This window comes from Lepisma saccharinum, chromosome 25 (genome assembly GCF_977018435.1).
Source record: "Lepisma saccharinum chromosome 25, izLepSacc3.1, whole genome shotgun sequence".
NCBI lineage: Eukaryota > Metazoa > Arthropoda > Insecta > Zygentoma > Lepismatidae > Lepisma > Lepisma saccharinum.
This window is the reverse complement of record NC_139253.1, coordinates 12572622-12599591: the sequence shown is the minus strand read 5'-3', so window position 1 is coordinate 12599591 and position 26970 is coordinate 12572622. Positions and strand designations below refer to the sequence as shown.

The following is a 26970-nucleotide window of genomic DNA, read 5'->3' as shown; positions in this document are numbered from 1 at the left end:
ATTGTTAACACATAACAGTGGCTAACCTTGTGAATATAACTATTGATGTATAAAATATATGCCTTTATTACTAAATTTATTTCTGAATATTCATCAGGATTCCCACTAATCTGGAAAAGTTGGGGAAAATCAAGTGTTATTGATATTTTCGAAGATTTGGGAAAGAAAATAAATTCCACATTTTTTCTTGAACCAGCTTCTTGATAGAAGATACTTTACGTAAAATTGTTTTTATAGTTTATATTTTCTTCACTTATTTTTAACAATGTTGAATGTGGCCACGGTGGCTCAGTCGGTAACACGTCTGACTACCATGCTAAAGGTCCCGGGTTCGATCCCGGCCGGTTCAAATCCAGGAACTTTTCTAACGATGGAAGCGGCCCCGGCGCCCACCCAGCATCGAATAACATGGGTACCTGGGGGAAACCCTGGGGGGTAAAGGCAGTCAGGGGTGTGGTGCTGATCACATCACCCCCACTCACGAACGGATCAAGAAGTGTGGGGCGTTACCCCCACCCCCTATACGCCTTCATGGCGTGGTGCTATGCACAGGGGAGCACTTTACTTTTTACTTTATGTTGAAAATAAACTTTATTTTCTTGAAAAACAAACTATTTAACACTTAAATATTGTTAACGTTCCACAAAAGAGTCTGAAAATTTGTTTTTAAATTGCCTAGAAAACATCAGGGAATTTGATGTGTCAGAATGAGTGGGAATCCTGTACATGTGTATAGACTTGTAGAAACATATATTTTTTTATCAAACAAATATAAAGCCTGTTCTATACATAATTGAATATCCTTGACTTGTAAGTCAAGTAATTTCTATGCTAGGCATCATGTTTAATCCGTTGTTAGTGTTGCATATATATATATTGCTTGATTAAAATAAAATAGTTTATTTCCATTGAGTATCATGCATAACTGCTTCCAGTTCTTAGTACAGAAACACATAACCAAGAAAATAGGACACTTACTATTTCGCAGAATTAGAAGCTCATTTTCACTTTGTTGTTAAGATCAGCATCCAGTCAGTTCTTTCAGTATGGCATCGAGTTCTGTGCGCAACTGACTTTGAAATATCAAGACAATTAAACTAATTATAGTGTTGTTATTAGCTTCTTAAAAAAGTAAACATTGAAGTATCTATTCAGCATCCTTGTGTCTTGATGATAGTTGTAAATTTAGGTAAAAATGTGAAATTTGTGAGGATTTATTTTGTTTATATAGGGATGCATTGATACTGATGTCTTGGATTAGGTGAACCAAAGAAAACATAGTAGTCTTTTAATAATATTATTACCACAGATTTTAAGAATACATTCTTTACTATATGAAATGCTAAATTGGTACTTTTCACTTAACCATTTATATTACTGTGCAAAATTTACTATTCTTACTATCATTTTAAATCGGTACTATAATGTTGAAAATTCCTGCATATGGCAGTATCATGCACACCTAAAGAAGCGTATGTTTTCAACATGCATCTGTACTTGCTATAGTCGAGTAAATCCACATGATATGGTGAATTTCTTGCAAATAACACACACACATGTATAGTTTGGTCAAAACAAAAGCTGAACAGGATTTACATTTCACAAAATACATGGAACAATTTATTGTTAGGAATATATTCTTTCATTTTCTGACAAACAAAATTCAAGTAAAATAAATAAAAATTTCTAAGTATGACAACAGATGGAGATTTTCATGAAGTATAGAAATTTTTAAAAAGCAATAGGAACCTCAAATTGCATAAAGCTGAAGTGTATTGTGTATTCTTATTTCTTACATACATTCCTGTCCTTAACAAGAAAATACAATCAAAATTTAGCTTTAAAAATAGCCACGTATTTGCTGCATACATGTTGATGCTATTTCGATGTGTAGAGTCTATGCTATGAGTATGCTAATAGGGTAATGGTAAGTATATGCAATTGTATGTAAATGTAATCCTTGTGTTTGGTAATTTGACAAGTACAGTAAAACCTCGTTAATCCAGACTAATGGGGGGGGATAGGTTGACTGGTTTAACGAAAGTCCGGATTAACTGAAATAACCTAAAAGAACAGTAGGAAGTGCATTAAAACTCCATTTATAGCAACAAAACATGTTTATTATGGTGTATTTAAAGGGCATAGGCCTTAATACACTATACAGTACAGTACAAAGTCTGCGGGAAACAGAATTTCATCAGTGGTTGACTGCCTTTTCTTTGGGAAGTTCTCTTGTTGACTTCTAGCCACATTTAAAACCTTCCATTCTGCTTCTTTTTATTTTTCTTTTGCCTGTCCGGCTTAACGGGGTCTGGATTAATAAGGTTTTACTGTACGTGGGTCTTAATAAATGTGTTGTAATTAGAAACTATTGTGTGGTTTGTAGACGTTGACTGGGAGCTGGTGCTTTCATAGTATTTTTTAACTTTATTTTTGCTAAATCATTAACCTGCCTGGGATTGGTATGTAACTGCATGCTTGAACTAACATTGGGCTTTCTTCCCCCGTAGCTGAGGCACCTCCTTCGTCATCCCCTAGCTCTGATGGAGAAAACCAAGGTGGCCAGATTCCTAAGGTTGTAATTATAGTTATTACCATCGTGGGAACTGCTCTTCTTGTGCTAAATGTAGTGTTGATTGCCTGCTTTGTTAGGAGAAGAACTAAAAAACGACTCACAGGTGAGTTACATGTGAGAACCTTTTGTTTCTTGCTGTTGTAGGTGAGGCTCCCTTGGCGGACAGGGAGCGAATGATATCGGAGGTGTTGCAAGGGAAGGGGGACATCCCCCGCATTGTCATCATTGCCGTGTCTGTCACAAGCTCTCTACTGCTACTGCTCAATATTGTTTTGGTGGGATGGTTTATTCACAAGAAGAGGAAGAAACATGTGGAAGAAGGTAGGTGTTTGGGGTGTGGATGTGGTGTGGGGCAACTGGCTGGTATTGGCATAGCCTATTGTGCATAGGCGAATCTAGATTTTTTTTCTGGAACAAGTACAGAATATGCTGTAAGCATATGATACACACTAAATATAACGTGCAAATCTTTCTAGATGTCAAAATAGCCTCATACACAAACACATACACAACATCTTGTGTTCACGTCAATTACAACGGATTGCTTTAGGTCCAAATTGTGGTCAGATAAACTAATCGAGAATGAACCTTCAAAGTGGAATCATACAAACAATTTTCCAATAATATACCTCCACAAGGAAACAAACCCAGAACCTTTTGATAATACGGTTGTAGTAGGGGCATGCATATTTCGTTTTTGACGAAAAAACGAAATTTGAAAAAACACATTGTAGTGTTAATTTTTCATGTTTTTGAAAGGTGTGAGGTGCATTTTGTGACCATATTTTGTCACGAAATAATGCGAAATGAACTGCAAAAAGCGAAATTAACTCGTAAACACGAAATTTAGGGTTTATTCACCGACGCGACACCTTCCGAGGTCTGAATTATCCTGAGAGTTATGCAATTTCCGGAAAAATGATTAATTCTGCTGTTAATATTGGAGAAGCAAAAATGGACTCCTTTACACAGAAATAAACTTAATACTCTGATAACTACATAAATGTGCTATTAGAAGTGAAATGTTAATTCTGTGGAATAAGTGTAGTTTTTAAATCAAATTTAGGATTATTTTCACAATTTTAAAACCAATATGTCTTTTTATATACCACTTTTCATCCATTTTTTCACCGCTATAACACCGATATTTTATTTTATTTACCACTTTTGAACCCGAAATTGACCCAGTTTTTGTACCGAAATTTTGCCATTTTATTTACCAAAAATATGTGCCTCTAGGTTGTAGCATTCGTAGTTTTTTGTGAAATAGAAGTGGTTCTATTTATATTAATAATAATTACAGAAAGGAATAAGCTTGAGAATTCATTTTCTCAGGGAAAACATTCACAATTTGACCTAGAATGCTCTTGCTTTGTATCAACTGGTTGACGATATTACCTTGTAACTAAGAAGTCCCAGATTCAATATCCAGCATCAACTTATTATATTTGTGCTAAACTTCGCTTTATTCCATTATTGTCTGAAAAAGAATTTCTCGAACATATTTGTTTGTTACATTACAATGTTATCAATACTTAGTCATCTCTTTTGCAAGTGGCACATGTCCCTCCTGGTAAATCGTCCAAAATACAGTTCAAAGGAAAGAGTTAGAAAATTCCAAAATGTGCAAAGTTATTACTTTAAGTGCAATTAACCTGAAAGGATGCACGTATGGGTAAGAATTACTCAGGCAATTTGAAATATAATTTTTAATCATTTCCAATGAGTCCCCGAGGCCTCCCTTCTCAGTACTTTTCCAGTGAACTCTTCCAACTGTTGGGACCTTGAATCATATCTGAGAGACTTTGTTAATTCCACTCACAGGGACGTAGAAATACTGCCTGAGTAAATTTCATCCATACTCATACTCATACATTTCAGTTTAGTATTTCAACATGTTCTTCTTTTCTCATTTTTGCCAAGCTAAATCAATAAAGCTATTGTTATTTATATGCTTTAAAACAATTATAATTCAGAAGTAATTTTCATTGTGAGTAATATGTACCAAGTTGGCATCCTAGCAGAGAGCACGCACCCTGCCAGATTAAAATATATCTGTTGATTATTCATGAACAATAAAAGTAAGTGAAAACACTTTGGGGGTAAGGGGCAATGGTGGCAGCTCAAAATAAAATATCTAGCTTTTCTGCAAACTGTAATGATATACATTGTATGCAGGGTGGAGTATTTGATGGGGGGGAATAAGAAGTAATTTCTCCCTGGATACTGGAGAAATTCCTACTTTCCTGCTTTCTGACTATTTTTAATTGGTACAATCGGTGGGAATCAGTCAGAGTACCGGTGTTGGTTCAAAGTGATATCAGCTCAGCTCTACAAATTTCCAATCAAAGCATTTTTGTTATGTAACTGTAGCAGTTCTATAGTCCTTACATTGTGAGAATTTATATAGAAACTCTGAAGTTTTTTTCAGAATGTGTTCAGACACCCACATCTGATTAAGATTGGGGATAAGGTATTGAACAATTTTTTCTTGTCAATTATTTTTGAAAGTGGTGTAACGTTTCAGTTAAAACTTGTAATGATTAATTCCATACATATGTATTTCTTACATCTTAAACTCTGAAAATCACATACTTTTTAAATAAAATGATATAAAGTATTGCTGCTATATGTCTTTTCAAGTTTTAATAATATATTTGAGTGATCATTTTGGTACTTTGAGTGCATTGCTAATTTGTAGATATCTTCAAATATCATCACATTATTATTGTTGAATTACTTGGAGTGCAGGAATTAACTTATGCTGATTAATTTCTTTCCAGCTGCGAGTGACCAGGGAAGTAGCAAGTCAGCAACAATTGAAATGTATGCACCCAGCAGCTACAATGAAACAGTAACAGGGGAAACGCTTAGTTCCATATCAGAGAAAAGTGAGAGTTACTCGAATGGAGACAGCAATGAAGATTACTTAGTAAGTAGATTATCATCATCATCATCATCATCCTTCGCCGTTTCCTGCCTCTGGCTGGGTCGACATAAAAATCAAGCCTCTTCTGGTCTTCCACCACTCCTCTCTTTCCACAGTGTTCCAATCTTGTCCTCTTCTCCTAACATTCTCCACTGTCTGCTCTTTCCATCGACATCTTGGTCTCCCATTTAGCCTTATTCCCACTTCTTGTACATTGTAAGCTCTTACTGGCAGTCTTTCTGCATCCATCCTCTTCATGTGTCCGGACCATCTCATCTGTGCCTGATCAATTCTGTCCAAAGCTTCACCACCTTCACTGTCTGTCGGATCTCCTCGTCCCTTCTAGTCTTCCCCAATATACTCCTTAAAAATTTCATCTCCACTCCCTGCATCTTTCTTTTGTCTCCCTCTGTCATTGTTCAAGTCTCTGCTCCATACGTAATGGCACATAGTATGTGTTATATATTACCTTCTTGCATTTCATAGGTACATTCCTGTTCCAAATTAATCTTTGAATGCTTTGATAGAGTCCACCACCCATCTGTCCTCTTCTGTTTACCTCCTCATGTATTCTTCCACTTCTCTCAATTATGCTCCCTAGATATTTGAAACACTCCACTACCCTCAACTCTTTCATGTCCACCTTTATTGTTGGTACATTTCTGGCTCTGTGCCTTCATCTCTTCCTCTCCTATCTTCTTCCCCACCTCTTTGTCAATTACATCCATTGTAATTATGACGAGCAGTGGAAAAAGAGCACTTCCCTGTTTTAGTCTATTAATTATACTGAACCACTCCGTTCTTCCCACTGATGTCTTCACACAGCTCTGGTTGGCCTTGTATGTGCTCTGCACTCTACGCACTCTCTCTTCCTCGACTCCTTTCTCTCTTAGAGTCTTCCAAATCTTTGTTCTGTCCATGCTATCATATGCCTTTTCTATATGAATGCCATAATCAAATTATTTCCATACTTGTAATGCCTTTCCTGTAATTGCCTTATGGTGAATATCAGATCTACTGTTGATCTGTCTCTTCTAAATCCATACTGTCCCTCTCTCATGTTCAGCCCTTATTCTTTTATCTAATATTTTCTTACTACACCTTTGATGAGTGGCACATTAGTGTTATTCCTCTGTAGTTTTTACATTCCTTTCTGTCCCCCTTCTTGAATATGGGAACTATTAGTCCCTCCATCCAATCTCTTGACACTTCTCTCTCTTCCCACACTGTTTTCACCACTCTATACAGCCACTGCACACCAATTTCTCCTGCTTTTAGTATTATTTCCATTGACACGCCATCTATTCCAGGTGCTCTACCTCTCTTCATTCTCTTCAGTGCTTCCTCAACTTCTTTCCATGTGAGATCCATTTTTTCCTTCCTGTTTTCTTTTTTCAAGTTCAGCAATTTCTCAAAATGATTTCTCCACATTATCCTTATTTCCTCATCCTCTTCTACAACGTTTACACTTTCATCCCTTAGTTTACAACTCTCCTCTCTTTCTCTTCTCCTTTCTCTTACTAATCCATACAATACTTTCTTGTTTCCATCCACATCTTCTTCTAGCACTTCTACCCATTCTTCCATGCACTTTCTTCTTTCCTCCTTTACTACTACTGTTCTTGCCTCTTTCTTCTTTTCCGTGTACTCTTTTCGTGCATTTTGTGACTTAAGAGTACATGTAGAGTAAATTGTGCTGGATGTTATTGCTATTATACTTGGTTTTCAGTAAATGCAGAGCGAAATTGAAAGTATACCTACAAATTAACCTGATGCATTTTTAATTTAATGTAAATTTCTAATTGTTTTCTTCCTTGTTAATTTCAAGGCTTGAAAAATGTAGCGACATATCTGCTTTCTGTAAGGATTTTAGCATGATTATACGAAATGTGAAGTATATGCTGTTGTTTTATGAGAGTTCTTGCAGAACCTTTCAACTGACTTGGAAATCCTGGAAAAGTCCAGAAACTTAAATGTTTTTTGTACTGGCCAGTTTCAGCAAATGAGAACACCGCATTTTTTGTCTCCAACTAGCTTTCTGGTTACATAGAAAAAACATTAATCAAATTAAAAATAAATGTATGGCAGTCAGGAGCATCGATTTTTCCCTGACCAAACATTTTCTTCACTCTTCACCACTGGTTGTTTGGTACAAAACAATTTGGCACACAATCATTGAAAAAATGCTCTGTTAATGACTAATTAACTAATGTGTGTACCTAATTGCAAAACCCTTACTTACTTCATTCGCTTGTGTTAATTTCAGGATGACACCTCCAAACCAGCAGTGAGCACTTACCTCATTGATCAAATAGAGCCGCCGGCACAGTACTCATATCGCCCTCATGACGGCCAAAGCTCACAGCACAATACGCTCACTAGGCACAAGCCTAACAATTTTGATGGGGATGATGACATGTATGCCGATGCCTTGAGAAGAAATGCATACAATCATACGATAGGTGAGTACAATATACATACATATATCAGTCACATATTTCTTAAATAAGTGTATTGAGAACAATGTTTTTCTGAGAAACTTCAGGAATTTATCTATTGTACTGTGTAGACATCTTTTCAATCATAATATAGTAGCATTATTGCAAGAGATATAACTGGAATCGTAGATAATAGTGTCTTTCTTCAACAAATATATGTATCTAAATGTCAGGAAATATAATTTATAGTTGTGACAAATATTATCGTGTGTGTTAACGTACCAAAAGCAGAAAAATACAAAAGTTCTCTATAATGTAGCATGCTCTCTACAAACAATGTAATTTCAAGCTCACAACAAAATAACAAATGTAAAACATAGAAATAACAAAATGTAAGAGAATATTTAAGCTAACGTTTGTAGTATGATTATAACATTTATACCAAAATACTTTGTTTAATGTTTATCCCTACACTATATTTACAATAATATTGTTTTTGGGCATTCCACGAAAAGTGGTTCTTCTCAATGTCAATAAGAAAATGAATAAATCTTGAAATTATTATTGTTAAAATGTTTATGAATGCATATTGCATATGCACCAACAAAATATATTAGCATTTGTAGCCTATATGCTTCACAGACAAATAAAATCAAACTTTGCTACAATTTTAAAGCAGCACACACATACCACATTTTCGTTAGTGTTTTTCATGCATTCAGGCTATGTCATCATACTCAATTTTTTTTCTTCATTTGTTAGCAGACACCACAAAGTACTTCATAATTCTCTGAAATCAGTCACATGTCTAGAACCTTATATTTTATGTTTAAATATGATTCACATAATGCTGGGATTGCCCTTTTAGTATATTTCTGTCATAGGTTCAACTCAAATAGTTTATCTGCAAGTTTTCTGTAATTGGAGAAATTTTCTATGTTGAAGGTAAATAAATAATATTAATAAACTAATATTAATTTTGTATACTTCTAGGTGACAAATCACCTTATGGTAGTACGACCCCACAACCACCAAGCCACATCTCTGATACCTACTACAACATCTCGCCAGATGCAAGGTACATTCCGTACCCCCCACCAGGCTTCGGACGGCCTCAGCCCGTAGGCAACGGATCTCTTCGTCATAATATTCCACCCGACGTGACAATGTCCCACAATCACCTTCCCCTACCAGCCCAAAATGGACCTGTAGGGGTGGGCAGGACCAATGGACCTACATCCCCAGTGCGATCTCAGCCCATACAGACTCCCATGTTGTCGACTTTCAACCCCAACGTGACCCATCCGTCAATGTCGGTTTCCGACGGACGCCCACTCGAAACTGAGGGACATTTAGTGTGATGGTTCTGCATGTGATAGAAATCACGATACTTTTAAACGAAGGAACGAGTTTATGTTTCCTAGCATTATACCAAAGTGATATGTTAATAATATGCTACTGCTGTATTGCCTGAAGTCATACTGCACTTGCAGTGATGGTGTGCATGTTCGAATCTGTGACTAACTCCATGACAGCATCAAAAGTTATGAAACTATAGTTCACATAAACAATTGAACTCAAAGTGATGTGCGATTCAGGGATCATATGCAGTGTAAGCATAATGACTGCAAAAAATGGCTCAATGAGACAGTCCAAATAATTGTTGTTAATAATGAATATGAATCCAAGTGAAAGAAGCATACTTTATTTCATTGTGTTACGTTCCACTGGCCGTACTTATATTAAGACTGTGGCGAATGCATATGTACATCTTTTGGTTCAAGATTATTTGTTGACTTCCTTGTTTAAAGTGACTTTTTTTTTACATTTGTTACCTTTTTTCAGTCGTTACATTTCTGAAAGAATTAAATGTGCATATATAAATGCCATGTTGTGGCATGATTTGCTGAGTGTATAAATTCAACTTTATAAACGAAAGGGATTGAGATTGTTCCCCTCCTTTTGATAGTGAATAAAGATTTCTGATTTATAATTGTTAGAGATGGCAAAACTTTAATGTAAAAACTGCTACAAAACTAGTGTTGAAACTTATAAAGCATGACTGAAATATTGTTCAGCAAATTATGCCCAAAAAATGAAGAAAAACTCCAAGTGCCTTGACAGTAATAACAATACTTGTAATAATAATAATAACACGAAGAAGGAAAACTACAGAACAAACAAGTATTTTAAAAATCTGAACTCCAATGCCATTTAAGATTCATTAATGGTAGGATACATCAATTTTAATAAAGCATTTTATTTCTAATAGAACTTCCAGGCTGAACAGAATTTTTAGTTGAATCTCATAAACGCCTTTTAAACCTATACACAAAAGGGTTTTGTGTAGTGTATGTTCTTTGCTGGTAATAGCATGTGATACCAATGTGTATATATACTGTACATAAAGCATTTGTTATTCATAGTTCTTTGTAAGAAAGACTATACAGTGCCAAAGAATTGGAATATATTCATTGGCTAATGGGACCAACTTTTGTCTAGAATGGAGGGGTGATTTATTATATTAGTCTGTAAAATATGAGTGCGTATACATATGAAGCATGACTGAGATGAGACAAAATCCGATGAGTGCAAGACGATGTGCATAATATGAGTAAAATGTGTATGGATGAATATTTCTATTATGTGCTATTGTCCATTATTTAAGCCTGCTTTTTGTAATATGTACCCAGTATGAATCTATGCTTGCTATTTCTACAGGGTTACAACGAATGCCTAGACAGAGAAATTTGTTATATGTTGAGCCAGTTGGGGAGGTGAAAATGCACAATATACCTAACAGAACGAAACAACTTGTGTTCATAGCGTACAATGAGTAACATGTGTGTTATGAATGAAAGAATGGAATTCAAGGTGTTCTGAATTGCCTTCAATTTTGTTTTTAATAAGGTGCTTCTCTTTAAAAAATAATAATAATAATCATGAAATAATCAATCAAAAGATGGTAATCCTGAAGTAACGTGGTGTGACTAACACACGGATGTATGGCTCTAGTCAGTACAATATTTACCAAAGACCCAATAATTCATGCAAAATATCTGTTACTTTATAAAAACCATAATGGCAATTAAAAGTCTGGATTTGCTTGCTTAAATGAAAAAAAAAAGAAATATAATCAGCATTAGTAAAGACTACTGTGAAACTTATATATATTGCAAAAAATTACAGTTGACAAACCTGCTAGATACTGGATGTAATGGAATCAAACTTCTAAGTCGATCTGAGTGGTCTAATGGTTAATGAATTGTTCTTCACAATCCGAGGTTCTTGAATTCGGATCAAGGTTAAGGAGCCATGGGTGTCCAACACGTCAGCACTTAATCAATTCAGAACCATAATTAACACCGGTAACAAAATTTGATTACGATAATATCATATTTGTACACAGCATTTGAAGCTGTGCTGAAATTACATGTGAAACATGTAAAAAAAATTACATTTGTAAAAGGTAAAAATGTCCAAATATTTATCAGTCACATATCTACTCTTATGCATTCTAAATCGAAAATTCTCTTTAACGGATTCGAGGGTATACATTGGTGACACACTTGCCAATCTATGTGCCACACATAAGTTCACATTAATATATTTCGCATCATATCAGGAAGCATAATATTCAAACCACAGAAATTTTTAAAAAACTGCTCAATGACATGCAAGTCTAATATCTGAAGACATTTTGAGTCTCATTTTTTTTAACTCCTAGCAAGCAAATTCAGACTTGGACGAACATATTCAGCATACACACATGAATAAGGTAATGATTTGTTGTTAGGATATTAATGTGTGATTGAATGGATCACTGCCTTTTAACAATTGCATAACTATTATAATAATTTATTCATTAGATAAATTTTCTACCATTCGTAACAAATAAACAACAAAATTAAATTGTCTTCCATGTAGGAAAGATATATGCTTCGATTCACAAAACAATGAAGGAAGCGTGAATTACACGAATGCATTATTTATGTGAGTGTTTGCAGTAATATTAAATACTCCCATTTTTTTAAAAATTTTGTCTGTATAAGTTCCCCCAATCCAGAGCATAGAGTAGTTTTATTGGTGGTTAATTAACAGTGATCCATTCAGTAAAGAAAAAAGAGAAATGCCTTGAAACTGCAACAAAACTCCTTTCCCTAATTTAAATTTTAAAAATAAGAAAAAATAAGGAATACTTAGTGCAATGTGTTAGTTTTGTTTACTGTGTAAGTTTTAAGCATGTAAAAAGGAACATGTTTTGTAACTAAACCTTTACAAGATAATAAATGTACAGAAAATAATGATGTGTGTTTATTGGAAGTCTTTAGAGGACTGGGGCACAGGGCTGCTAGAGGGGACAAATTGGGCCGGAACGCCCACTGCCAAGGGGCTCTCGATGCTGTATATGTTTTCCTCAAAAATGAACATCAACAAAAAATGCTTTGTATTACTTACCAAACTGTAATGGTATTGAAAATTAAAAGTGATCAGTAACAAGATAGGCATCTGCAGAGATGGATGCCCAGAAGTTTTCGAAGGGTGGGGGGAGGTGAACACTGCCTTGAGGGGAGGGAAGAGTAGGTCCGATGAAGGGGGGGAAGGCAAAACAATCAGTTGCGACACCTGGTGTACAGCAAGGTTGAAAAAAATACAGTTTTCCTAGGAAGAAGTGAAGGGACAAACTATATAGTCCTTAGAAGTGTAAAGTGACTAGTCATGTAAAGTTTTGTGTTGTGTGTGTGTGTTTATCTTGACTTGGGAAAGTTGTGTGAGACCAGCAAAATTAAAATCACTTGAAGTAACCATTATATTATTTTGCAGAACTGGGAGAGGCAAGGCACTCAACCACCTGAACCGGTTAAAATTTATAAGGATATTTTTCTTACACTTCTGGGACCTAAGATATTGGGGGGGGGGGGGTTAATGCGCTACATTTTACTTCATGCTGTTACCAACAAGAAAGAGAAGCATGCAACATGCCCAGACACATGTTTTGTGTGTATTTATTTATTTGCATTGTTCTTAGTAAAGTATATTTCCTACATCCTGAGATTTCAAACCTGAATGGGGAACTCTTGGACTCCAGTCGAGAGAGTCTGTGAATGATGATAGTGGGACTAGATTCCCTGGCTACATCTCTCCTATTGAAAAGAACTGGCAGCTTTGACCCTCAAGGAGTTTAGAATTTTGTGAGCCTGGAAAGGCAGGATCTTTTGGAACCCTTATCCATACAGGGTATCTTGAGAAGTGTACTGTCATCTCACCGTGATCAGAATAAGTTTATAGCCAGTGTGTAAATTAAACTTATTGCTTTGAGGAGGGTGATGCCATCCATCCCTGATTCAGGTATTAAGGTGTTAGATCAAAGTGGAAATTGTTAGGTGGACGTACGTTGCTTGAGCTTTGGGGCTAGCTGTGGTGTTGATCCTATATTTTAACACTGGGACAATGGGACAGCTTGAAATACACTTTGCGTAAATTTTTCTAGGTGGGGGAATATCATACAATACCCTAATCCCCCTTCACTTTGAACACTGACCTTAGAAGCATTGCTCCAGTTATCCCCAGGCTTGTGCAAACATCCTCCACCTAACAATATTAAAGGACAGAATTTGAACCGCTTTCTTTTTCTATTGTATTGGTTTCTAATGTGCATGCATATTACTCATCTTCAAACTTTTGAAATATGTAAAATATATGCAAGATAAAATATTATCATTTACATGAGAGGAATTTCGGATAATGTAAGAATGTGTAAGGGTGATTGACTTTGCCTAAGTGTAGTGCTGCACATGTTCAATTTATAAGGAGCACCACCAGTCTATCTACGGTGAGCCTAATGCCACAAATTTCCTCATACTGCAACTGCTTCAAATACTGCTAACGACCTACTCTTGATTTCTGACGAGCACTAGTTACTCTGAGGTTGTAGTCCTGTTGGTGGGGGTGATTAATTCTCGTGCAGGAAATCGAAGTTTGATTCCTGGGGTGAGTTGAGCAGGAATTTTTCCAACTATGTCCCTACAGAAAACTACTTTCAGGTGTTGACATTTATCCAGAATATTCCATCTGGAGGTGTGTGTTCATATTGAGATGGGGTGTAGAGATACATTTAGAGCCAAAATGATCATATTTTTGGCCTTTGTGAAAAATTTTAGGGGTATTGAGTATATTTTGGATATGTGTATGTGGATAAATCACTGACTGAGATTGCGAACGTGTGCTTCCATTACTCCAAGATATGATATATTTCAATTTGTTGACCATTGTCCTTCCACAGGTGGTATGGAACATGTCAGTACATTAGATTACAATTAACAATTATTTTCAATTAGTATAAGCATATACCAGGGTGAGTCAAAACATCGTTTGTTTTTGGACATGGGGATTGAGACTGGAGACACAAGGTGTGACATCAGACTTATTCTGCAAAGTCTAGGCCATTCTGTTGTATGGTCTTCTGCCAACATTCCGTGAGAGCCACGATCCCAAGACGATACCATTCGGCTGGTTTCGAGGCCAAAAACTCATGCACCCCTGTTTCCACAGCATCCAATGTGTTGAACTGTCATCTTTGCAGGAAATGCGCAAGAGTGTGAAACAAATGGTCATCTGATGGCACCATATCAGGGCTGTATGAGGGATGAGGCAACACTTCAATTCCCTCCAAGTCCTGCAGTTTCTGGGGAAAAAATTGTGGCCGATGGCATGGGGGTGTTATCGACCTATAACAAGGTTCTCTTCCGACGTATCAATGTTGGGTGCTTCTGGAGCATAGCATCATGGACCCGCTGCAGTTGTACAATGTAAATGTTCCCATCAAAATGACGACCATCTGGTACGAGTTCCAGACCACTGGACCAACGATATTCCACCATATGCACAACGTGACCTTATTTTCAAACTGTCCTCTTTGAACAAGTGCATACCCCCCCCCCCCCAGGGAATATGAAAGTCAACCAAAAATTATGTATTTCACACATATAATTTCATTTTAGCCACAATAATGTGTGTTAATTATAGCATGAACACCATAAATTCAAATTTAAACAATTTTTTTTAGGGAACAAAACTATTTTTTGGGAAAATGTGCCTTGTTTGCCCACCTGGAAAAAAATACCTTCCTTGCACCTCCCTGTAAAAAATCCTGCGGACGTCCATGTATCAGTGTAGTGGTTGTTAAGGTTAAGTCAATGTAAGGTGAATCTGCAAATGTAGAAGATGAAGATGAAGCTGAATATGGCAGTAAGACTGACAAATCTAATTTCTTTTATAGTATAAACCGGTATGAGTTGTATAAAACTCCAGCATTATGTGGTAGAATTCCGCAACACAATGTTATTCCTCGAAGACTCGCTCTGAGGCTTTGGTCAAACCACAGATCAAACTGTAGTTGCGTTATTATTATTATTATTCCTGTGTTTTATAATTAATATAATTAGTATTTAATTTTTGGTACATTTGGTCATCGCACATATCAAAGTTGGAGAGAATGATGCAGCTAGTTCTTGAGATTTGCTAATTTATACATGTGCATGTTTTATCATGCAGTAAATGTATTTATTTATCCAAAGGCGGCTATTTCTTTACTATGAATATAATATTATTTAATCATATCAACACACTGTTGTTACAACTACTAACAAACATACTTCAAGGTAGCATGAGCAGAGTATATAAGTTTCAACATTATCTGTACGTAAAAAATAAAATGAAAAGATGAGTCCCAAGGATCCAGATGGGTCCTAAGTGCAAATTTTGTTTGCAACCGAATTAATTTCTGCCCCAGAGGGACATGTCTTCCACAGACGCTATGCACTAAATTTTCTGTAAATAAAGCACTGCTACTGACGCTTTTGCCTAGTCTGTAAATGTAAAGCAAATGATTTAATCTGCTGGAAGCGCCCAATTTAACTGCCATTGTTGCCATAAATAGAAAGTAAAATTTCCTTTTTAAGGTACAAAGTTTCCCTTTTTATCCATTTTTTTCCTTAGCAGTGGGTGAGTGGAATCATATTATTTATGAATTGATTTCCATTGATTCCTATAAAAATATTTAGTCAAACACCGCACGTGCTGTCACTTCAGCAATATCTGTTGAACCGTAGAAACTGAACTGCGAGCTGAGCTGTCACTGTCACATCTGCAACTTTCGAAGCAAGACCAAAGATCGTATTTGTACAATTACACTGGGGAACAAAAAAAAGATTTTATTTTGCGGCATAAAGTTTAATAACAGTTTCAGCACACAAAACAACTGTGATTGCCAATTGTATGATTGGTTCAGTTGAATTGACTCCAGTTATAAAAATAAACACACCATGGAAAATGTAGGAGGTAAAATTACTCAACGCTTTTCTCGGTAATATCAAAATTTGATAATGTGCTGAAATTCCTATAAGAAATTTATTTATTTCGTTGTAAATTGTTGCTAGGCAACTTATGAAGCATTGCTAGGCAATATATCGGACACTCAACAAACCTTAAGGAAGAATACCAAAACATAAAAATGGTTTTCGAAAAAAATTGAATATGCTGAGCATAAGTGGCTCGTGTGTGTGGATTTGAAGATGGTGTTTTTTTTTACTAGGACAGGAAAGTGGGTACACAAAATATCCCTATTTGCTATGTTTGTGGGATAGTCGTGCTAGAGAAAAGCATTGGACGATAAGAGTTTGGCCCCCAAGGGAAAATATTAGTGGGAAAAGCTAATATCATTCATGAACCGCTGATAGATAGGGACAAAATCATCCTTCTGCCACTGCATATTAAACTTGGGTTTTTAAAACATTTTGTCAAGGCCTTAGATACAAGTGTTGATTGTTTCAAATATATATACCACACTTTTCCAGGACTAAGTATTGAAAAATTGAAGGCAGGAATGTTTGACGGACCACCACAAATTCGTACACTTATAAATGATGCCAATTTTACAACTTGCATGTCTTACATCGAATCTGAGGCCTGGCTGAGCTTTGTGTCCGCCGTCAAAAACTTTTTGGGGAATCACAGAGCAGAAAAGTACCCCGATATAGTTGGAAATATGTTGAAAAATTTTGAGAAATTGCGAGCTAATATGAGTGTGAAGATACATTTTCTACATAGCCACATTGACAGATTCCCTGAGAACGTTGGTGATTTTAGTGAAGAACAGGGAGAAAGGTTCCATCAGGATATAAGGATAATGGAAGAAAGGTACCAGGGACGGTGGGATCGCCACATGATGGCCGACTACTGTTGGAGCTTACAGAGGGATTGTCCTAAAAAGCAATACAGCAGGAAATCGTATAGAAAACGTTTCACATAGTTTGTTACTTCATTGTGTACATGTTTTCTTAATTATTTTGATCATAGGCCTATATAAATTTATTTTTATAATAATGATTGTAATCACAAAAAGAAATATTAAATTGTTATTGGAAGTACATTTATATGTATGTCTTATGTTTCCGCCATTTTTGTTTAGTTGCATTTATTTCATAAATTAGAGCCAATTCAGGAAATATATTATTATATCATTATTCAGCAGCATGAAATTGCCCTAAATTAGCTCTCAAACAATGTGCCGCAATTTCACTGTTCCCCAGTGTTATCCAAGACTAAAAGAAAAAGTTGTTTCACAAAATAACATTTTTTTAGCCAATTTTAAAAATCTCAGAATTAAGAATTGTATTTAAAACATTTCATTTTCTAATTATATGGAACCAAATGGAAAATATGAGTGCCAGAACATGCCTCTCGGGGGAAAAAATGGTGTGTTCTTATCCCCAAGCAACTTTTGTGCAGGATGAACTGAAGTCCTTATAAAATGGTGCAACGATTGATAAATGCTGCTGTGCCGTTCCAAACAGCTAAAGCAACTTGCTGAATAATGTGATGGCCCAAGGAGGGGTGGGATGTTGACACCTATACTTCCCCTTCGGTATGCCCATGCTACTCTGTATTTAAATTTTATCACTATGGAACCACACCCTTTTTTTTTCAGAATTTCAGAGAGAGGGGTCGTTTGGGGAACACCAAGAAAGGGTACTCTTTCATTCTCATGACGAAAGAAAAATTGAAAGCATATTCGAAAAATATAAGGTATGCCCAAATGAAAAGGAGACTACGGTTATATCTAAAGAGTATTATATTACAGAATATTTGCATTACATAATAAGTGAATTACAATTAATGTGTAACATGATACCTACACATAATTGCCATTGATATTGATGCACTGGTCCCAGAGCGTAGAAGGGAGTGGATGGCTTCAGTGTAGAAACTCCTGCATTGCTTACGGATCCAGTTTTCCACGGTGTTCTTCCTTCCTTGTCACAGGTGAACCGTTGACCTTTCAGTGATTGTTTTAAGGGGCCGAAGATATGGGAGTCACGTGGGGAAATATCGGGGTTGTATGGAGGATGTGTGAGGACTTTCCATTGAAATGTTCTCAGCAGGTCGAAGGTCTTCTTGGCCACATGTGGCCTAGCGTTGTCCTGGAACAGCACTATCCCTTTCGAGAGCTTACCTTTGCGCTTGTTTTTGATGGGCTGTTTAAGCCTCAGCAATGTGTTGCAGTACCGCCTGCGATAAATTTGTGAAGCATGCTCGCCTTCTGCGTGAAGAAATTGGATTACAGCTCTCTGCACTGATCTGGAGGAATCCATAACGCACCCATCCATGCAAAACCACTCTCGCCAACTGAGGAAACAGCAGGCGAAGTCGTTCGCTACACCTGCAAACTGGGACAAACACCGCGCCATCTATCGGCAATCATATTTACCTTCTTTGATTAGGTACAACGCCGCTACAGCAAAGGTCTCCTTTTCATTTGGGCATACCTTATAATTTGGTTACTATAGCTTAACATAGAATTGAAAAGATACATTTATTTGTAACTTGTTTTTAAGCAGGTCTACTTGTTAAATTTTAATCCAATAATAGTGGTGAGTTTGTGATTGATTGAATTAGGTTATTTGTTTTGTTTTTTTTAATTTTGGCTAATCGTGATGATGAGAATGAGTGATGATGTGACGAACTTGATGAAGGGAGACACACAAGGAATACCCATGACCAGGCTGAGATTCGAATCCAGCCAGGACACCTGTCATTGCAGTGCAATGAACCAACCACTCCACAACGGAGATCGGCTGGTGAGGCTGTGACTCGACCAATCTACACACTCTGCCAATGAGATGATTCAGACAATTTCACTATGTGATACAACGTTATACCACAGAGAATATTTAATAAAATAGTCATCTCTGGTTATAAAGAGTCATTGTACAATAAATATTGAAATTTACCATACAACTGATGCAATCTTGTAGATTGTACTTTTACTTATCTGTACAAAAATATTTGATCAGAATTTATAATGGCTACCTGCATAGAAAGGGAAAACAGACTGAAATTATGGAAAGTAAAGTATAGTGAGATATCCAACTTTTATCTAAAGTAAAAAAGTAAAGTGCTCCCCTGTGCGTAGCACCACGCCATGAAGGCATATAGGGGGTGTGGGGGTAACGCCCCACACTTTCTTGATCTGGTCGTGAGTGGGGGTGATGTGATCAGCATCATGTCCCTGACCGCCTTTACCCCCAGGTTTTCCCCCAGGTACCCATGTTATTCGACGCTTGGTGGGCCCCGGGGCCGCTTCCATCGTTAGAAAAATTCCCGGATTTGAACCGGCCGGGGATCGAACCCGGGACCTTTAGCATAGTAGTCAGATGCATTACTGACTGAGCAACCGTGGCCACTCCAACTTTTATCTTGTTCATACAAATTTAAATTTATTGTTAAAATTTTGGTAAGTAACCAATTGGACGGGTTAAAGTTACAGTGGTGTAAGTCACTTTCTTAAAAAGAAAAAATAGTTTGACTCACAGCACTTTGCTGATCAACACAACAGCTGTTTCCTTTATCACTAGACCTTAAAATGCCATCTGTTGACAGTTGAATGAATCTGATTTACTTCACGTTTTCTGTTAACAGATTGACTTATATAGATCTGGTTTTCGTGTCTAAGTCTTTTTTTCTTTAAAGTGACTTACACCACTGTAACTTTAACCCATCCAATTAGAAGCAATATTTTTGGTATTAATGAGAACACGAACGTGTCTAAGACCCATTTCATTTATCTTCCACTGGCAGCAGGACATACATAGAACGATTCTTACAAAGCACAGCTTATACATCTTTCATAACAATTGTTTCGAATTCGATATGTAAGACAATTCAATACTTGAGTAAATAATTGATTTTTTAAACGAATTAAGACCTCTTGTGTAGGGATGCCATGGCACCACCAATTGCTTCTTCTACATTCTGGTACTTTGCTATTGATATCACTCCCTATTTCTTTTTCTTTCTCACTCTTCCTCTATCTCTGAGGCAGAATAAAGGAAGAGAGTCCAAGGGTACGCATAAATAGAAATAAATGAAAGAAAAACTTACTGGAACTTACCCTCTGATCTTTTCCAGTCTTTTCTCTGCAACTCGCGGATACATAAATCACAAATGGATCCACCTACAAATCGATGCGACACAGGGGTGGCTTAAGGGTCGAGCACTCTCTGATTAACATCAAAACCTTATTTCTAATTGCACATATGTGGCTAGTTGTTTGTTTGTATGATTTTTTTTTAGTTCACTTTTTGCACAGAAAGGCTAATTGGTACTGGACTTACAGTTTAAAGTGGGACCTGAACTACTGGGTGCATGGCTGTTTGTTTTAAAAAGAGATGGATTTATTGTTGATATTGATATTGATATGTTGTTTTAAGTCCACTTTATGCACAGTAAGGCTAATCGGGACTGGACCTACAGTTTAAAGTGGGATCCGAACCACTTGTGCCTCCACCGGGTATCGAACCCGGGACCCCTATGGATTTATTGTTGACAACAATTAATTAAAGTTATTGCTGCATAACATAATAAGTATATTTCAAAATCTTTCTGTACAAAATGTAACCTTAAGAGATAAAAAACAAGCATGTTAAAATCATGAATGCTTTTTTCCCACTCCCTCATACAATCTACATGTTACTTTACTGCCTTCATTAAAAAACAAATCCTATTGTAACACACTACACCAAACAAAGCTCTCAAAGAACCACACGGACATAGGAAGCAAATGCATTGGTCAAGATGTAGTACAGCAATGTGTCATTGAGTTCCACCACAAGCATGCTATCATATAAATAAGAGTTTGTTTATGTTTCGGGATCGTAGATAGGATATGTGAAAGCCTCATATTCGAAGTTAATTGGATGCGAGAAGTGTTTCGTAAGAGGGGTATAGCTCTGAAGAGCAATGTCAACACTTAACCAAGCAAGGGGGCTAGCCCCACGAAATAAGAACAACACTCAAGATTAAATTTAAACACTTCAATTGACTGGTCTGGCAGGGGGTGTGAGAGAATGAAAGACAAGGATTTTAGGAATGTTCGTTACCTACAGATCTCAAAGTGACGATCGACTCGCTGGTTTGTTGATGAACTCTCCTGAAATAAAGCTCGATTAACAATGCCACTATCTAATCTTAGTGACTGTAAATTTCTTAATGTGTCCATGATATGTATGCTTCAGAATTTTTAATAATTCTTTTTGTTGCATACTGTCCTCACTTGTCATATGAAGAAACACTTGAATGAAGACTTTCTTCATTTAAAAGTTTTGAGTAAATTATGGATCATTATTTTTTGTTTACTCTGTAACATGCAGATTAATGTTCTTCTTATAAAATGTGCCAGTTGTAATGCAATGTATCCCTAAATAAATGTTTATATATGGTGATAATATGCATATAGGCCTACATAACGGGGTGTGTGTCCCAACCACATGAGTCTTTACATAACTTTCTGAAACTTGAGTCCTGAAGGGTTAAAAAATAAAAACAGGGCCTAAAAATCTAATACATCATTACAGGGTTAATCCAACGTACAATAACTAAAAAAATTCAAATACAAATTGGTTTTCTCTCCCTAAAATTAATTTCAAATAATAGAAATCCTCAATGAATAAAAAATATGTTAATATAATGTCCAAAAAAAAGTAAAGTACTCCCCTGTGTTTTGTATCACGCCATTTAGGCCTATATAGGGGGTGTAATTAGGGCCACACACTTTCTTGATCATGGCCAAAGGTGGGGGTAATGTGATCAGCACCATGACCCTGGCCACCTTTAACCCACAGTGTTTCCTCCACATAATCACTTTATATGATGCTGGGTGGATGTCAGATGTGCTTGAATAGGTGGAAAAAATCCTGGTTCTCCCCTGCCGGAGATCGAACCTGGGTCTCTCGAATGGTAGTCAGATGCCACAATGCTAAATATGTATAATTCTAATCTTATAGTCCACAATGTAAAACCAACCTTAGAAGGAATGAACATGAGTTTGGTGTATACTTGTATGCATCTACCATCCTTTACAACTGAATCCTAAAAACATTGATTACGACACAGTTTAACTACTATCCATTCATACCATTCCAATTGGTGTGTACTGTACGACTAAACACCTCTGACCACATTTTAACTATGACTCAGTATATGAACAGTACATGCTATCAGAAACAAATAATACCTGAACATGTATTCTAAAAATTCATTAATTTATACTCGCAAAACTGCCACGCATCCAGTTCATGGGTAAATATTTCAAAATAACATCAGTAATATTGTAATTATCAACATTTATTCACATTTCAATTTCATGGTACTATTTTCATTCTTACATAAACAAGTTTACAGATTTCAATTTGCTTTCAACAGAAATTGCATAATAAATTACACAGTATTCAAAAATACATAATGCAGCATTGTAATGTAAGTTTGTTCATTTCTGCACAAATTATTATTGTGTATTGTTTTTTACTCACTAAAAAATGTTTCTTTGTAAGTTACTGAAGGCTAGATCTTTTAACAACCCAAGTAGTTCAAAACATAATTCAGTTTGAATTTCCTAAACTAAATTTGAAACAAGAATGAAACTCATCACATAAATATTGTAAGTAGGGGTTATATTCTTGTCAATAATATCAGAATAATGGTACTTAACATTCCCAGTGTAATTTAAATCTAACACTTACTAACACAAACATTTTTATACACCGTTGGTATACGAGGTGTGGCTAGAAAAAAACCGGATTGATTTTGCTGTCAACAAACGGCAAGCGTGTCAAGGTCAAGCAGTGCATGATTGTATAACGTGATATCCTGCCTATCGACTGTGTGATTGCCCAGGGTTCGTGGCGGTCAGTTCCGCTGTAGCTTGTGGACGAAGTGAACCGTACATCTGTGCTCCGTCGGAGAAATGTTAAGTGTGAAAGTGGAACAGCATATCAATGTGAAGTTTCTTATGAAACTCGGAAAATCCGAAACAGAAACTTACGTTTTGTTGAAGGAAGTGTACGGAGATAAGTGTTTATCACTCACTCAAGTGTTTGAGTGGTTTCAAAGGTTTAAATAGGGACGAGAAGTGATCGCGGACTGGCGTCCTGGACGGCCTTGCACGTCAAAAACGGAATCAAACATTGCGAATTGATTCGAATTGGGTACCCCAAGGTCAAACTGTCAACCAACATTATATCATTACGGTGCTGACGACCCTTCATGAGCGAGTAAGAAGACGACGACCTGATTTGTGGAAAAGGAAGTCATGGATTATTCATCAGGACAGTGCTCCTGCCCACACGGCATTGTCAGTCAATGCTTTTTTGTCCAATTATGGGATCCCAGTGTTAGAACATCCACCCTATTCGCCGGATCTCACTCCATGCGACTTTTTTTATTCCCAAAGGTCAAATCAGCACTGAAATGAACCAGATTTACGACCGTAGAATCTGTGAAAACAAAAGCGACGGAGGTCATGAACATTGTTTCAGAAAATGATTTCCAGCACTGCTTCCAGCAATGGAAGATTCGTATGGAGCAGTGTATCGATAGTGCAGGGGAGTACTTTGAATGGGATAATGTTCATATTGTACAAAATAACCAATAAAAGATTTTGTAGCAACTGTCCGGTTTTTTCTAGCCACCTTTATTTACCGCTCTCCTCAGTTTTTATTTACCATAAATTTGTCTCCCTACTTATAAGGAATGAACATGAGTTTGGTGTATACTTGTATCCTCTCTCTCAATTGTGTTTTTATAATGTAATTGTTAAGAACCAACTCTTAAATGGAAGTTCAATTGTAAGTACTTATACGAGGTTTGTTAAAAAAGTATCCGCCCTTAATTTTTTAGGGCGTAAACAAATACTTATACGTATATCAATATCCAAGATGTAATTTTGTACAATTTGATGAAGACATAATCATATAGTTCACGTCAGTTTGCACATTTTAATTGTGCAGCTAAAAACTATTTCATAACTGAAAAGTGAGTTCCATAACTATGCAGAACGAAATATATGAAGGTGATCATGCTGCCATCTCTTGATGGAATTGTGCAAGTGTAGTGAAATGGTGTTCATTTTCGATTTCCTGCTGAGGTCCCCATGTTGCTATCACACAAGCCTCAAACAACTTCCCTGCCTTTAGTGTTTAGATGTCAATCAAAAATGATTTCTTAGGCTAAATGCCTTCATTGTTAGGTTGGGTTCTCTTAGCATAAATAATACCTTCTTGGCCAAGCTCAGAAAAATTGCAGTGTATTTACGCTGAGACATAAACCTAAAAAGCCTAATCTAACAACAAAGACATTGAATGCTTACGTCACAAGGTGAAGGGCAGAGAAGTTGTTTGAGGCTTGTGCGATAAGTGAGACACGATGCTATAGTGGTGATAGGTGGTTTCTAACAAGGATGGAAAATAGCATGCCATCTGGAAAAATGCTGCAGACTTGAAGTCATGGGGACTGTACGACAAATATGCCACGTCCAGCCGTAGTGAAGTGGTCCCAGCAGTTAAAGTATGTTCGCACAGACTTGACTAATGTGGAATGGTGAGGATAACCATCCATGTCAACCACAAGTTACTGTTGCAGCAATAGCACAAGATGTAGTAAATTCTAGTGACAGTACTCATGTGCCATCATCCATGATCTTGAATGTTCTAAAGTGTGTTCATGATGGACATCTTAGTAATCTAGTGGCCCCATATTGAAAAAGCAAATTTCTACCATCCGAGAACTATATTTAATTCCATGTTCAGATAAGTGTGTTAAGAAAGTAGGTGATATTGTGGGAAAATAGTGCAATGTATCTGTAGTAAGTTCAACTTATGCGCAGATAGGCTAATCGGTTTGCATAATTTATTGATTTGGTTTATTTTACTTTGCATTTCTGCCACTTTTGGCTAATCACGAAGATGAGGATGAGTGATGATACAATGAAGGGACACTCACAAAGAACTTCCATGCCCAGACCGGGATGGATAGGCTAATCGTGACTGGCCCTACAGTTTAAAGTGGAGTATGAATCATTGTGCAATGTGTCTCCACCAGAGAATGAACAGGGGAACACCATTAGGTAATCCCGGTGTCCTCCTGTATTCTGCTGCAATCCTAAATATATGTTTCTAGACCTACAATAATTGAGAGTAAGTATTTTTTTTCATTACCTCACAAGAAACTCCAACTCCAGTAAAGTATTGACCGGTAAAAATTCCCATGAATACCAACACATCAATTTCATGGAATTTTGCTATACACAGTCAGTCTTCAATACACATCAAAGATAACTTTAGAAGATTGACCGCGAATGAAAAACAAGCTGAAATGTAAATTGTGCAATTGCTTAACACAAACTTGTCATGACTCTTACCACCTTTACTAAAGATAACAATCTAATACTTTACCATGTGCAAAATACAAACGACATAGAGCATTTTTTAGCTTTTAAGAACTGTGACACTTTAATGTCCATCTCACTAAATAATAAAATAAATAGTAAACAGGTCAGGACATTTTGTTGTTGAAAAGTACAAAAATAAGCAATATGGCACTTATTTTTTTCTACTTGTTACAATAGTGTAATCTTACTTCTTTGACCAGGACACAACTCACTATCACACATTTTAAGAAACAGAAAAAGTTTTATTTTTAATTTTACACTGGGAATGTTTGTTTTTCAAAATTTCAGATAATATTATCACTAATTGAAATCAGTGGCGAAGCGTGTTCTTAAGAAGAAGGCAAGCAATGCAGTACTCCGAAAGGGGGGGGGGGAGTAAATAAATTACACAGTCCATTGTCCCAGTTTTTCTAGGAAAGAGCATTTTAAATAAAAATAATAATAATAATAATATATCCCCAACTCCTCTCTCAACGACCATGTTTCTTAGTTCAAAATTCTTGGCCATGTTATTGATATAATAAAATACTTGCTATTACTTACAGCTTACCGTAAATTTGAAATGTCCATGTTTGTTTTGGTAAATTCACAACACACCAAAAAAAGAGAACACTCACTTCAAACACTCGTTCTTCCCACACAAATGGAAAATGTCTCGAAACGCTCCGACAGAAAAGTGATACCAACGTCGTAAAAATTAATGTTCTGTTCAGGGGGAGTAAAAGAACTGACTTGAAGCTTAAAATTAATTAAGCTTTGGAATGATAGGTCATTTCAACAAGAAGAAAATATGGCGGTTCTTTTTTTTATTAATGTATCATATTAATAAAAATAGTATTACGAGTTTGATAGCATTTAGGACTTAACGTTTTTGCTATTGGCAGGTCTCGGAAGAGAGTTTCATTGCTCTCTTTACATAAGTTTCGTCGAAAAAACACCAGTTTGTTGAATTTGTATGGAAACTAATGATAAATATCGTGTAAATTATTTGGTAGTTGTCAACACTGGCGTAATTTGAGATGATTGAGGCATGAGACAGACAACAGCCAGATGTTCTGCAGATTCCAGCACTCTCCAGTGCCGGGGACACCATGTTTGTCTTAACTACTGAACGTCGACATTATTGACACATTTTACAAATCGTAAAACTTAAAGTAATGCTTTAAAGTTTGTCTACATGGAATTTGGAACAGTTATAATGATTTATTTCAATAATTCTGTGTCTATAATAAAGCAAATATTCATC

General features: G+C 36.3%; 1 protein-coding gene across 2 annotated transcripts in view; it reads left to right on the top strand.

Annotated features, from left to right (window-relative positions):
• sns (nephrin adhesion molecule sticks and stones) overlaps positions 1-12233 on the top strand; it is a 644988-nt gene extending 632755 nt beyond the window's left edge. Inside the window, exons 15-18 of one of the 2 annotated variants that reach the window (XM_083111946.1) lie at positions 2720-2896; positions 5359-5507; positions 7771-7966; positions 8936-12233. In XM_083111946.1, the coding sequence (XP_082968072.1) occupies positions 2720-2896; positions 5359-5507; positions 7771-7966; positions 8936-9303 (890 nt within the window). In that variant the 3' untranslated portion in view covers positions 9304-12233. Of the gene's footprint in view, positions 1-2510; positions 2679-2719; positions 2897-5358; positions 5508-7770; positions 7967-8935 lie in introns of both variants that reach the window. The other variant, XM_083111947.1, reaches the window with a different exon arrangement.
• The last annotated feature ends 14737 nt before the right edge of the window (positions 12234-26970 follow it).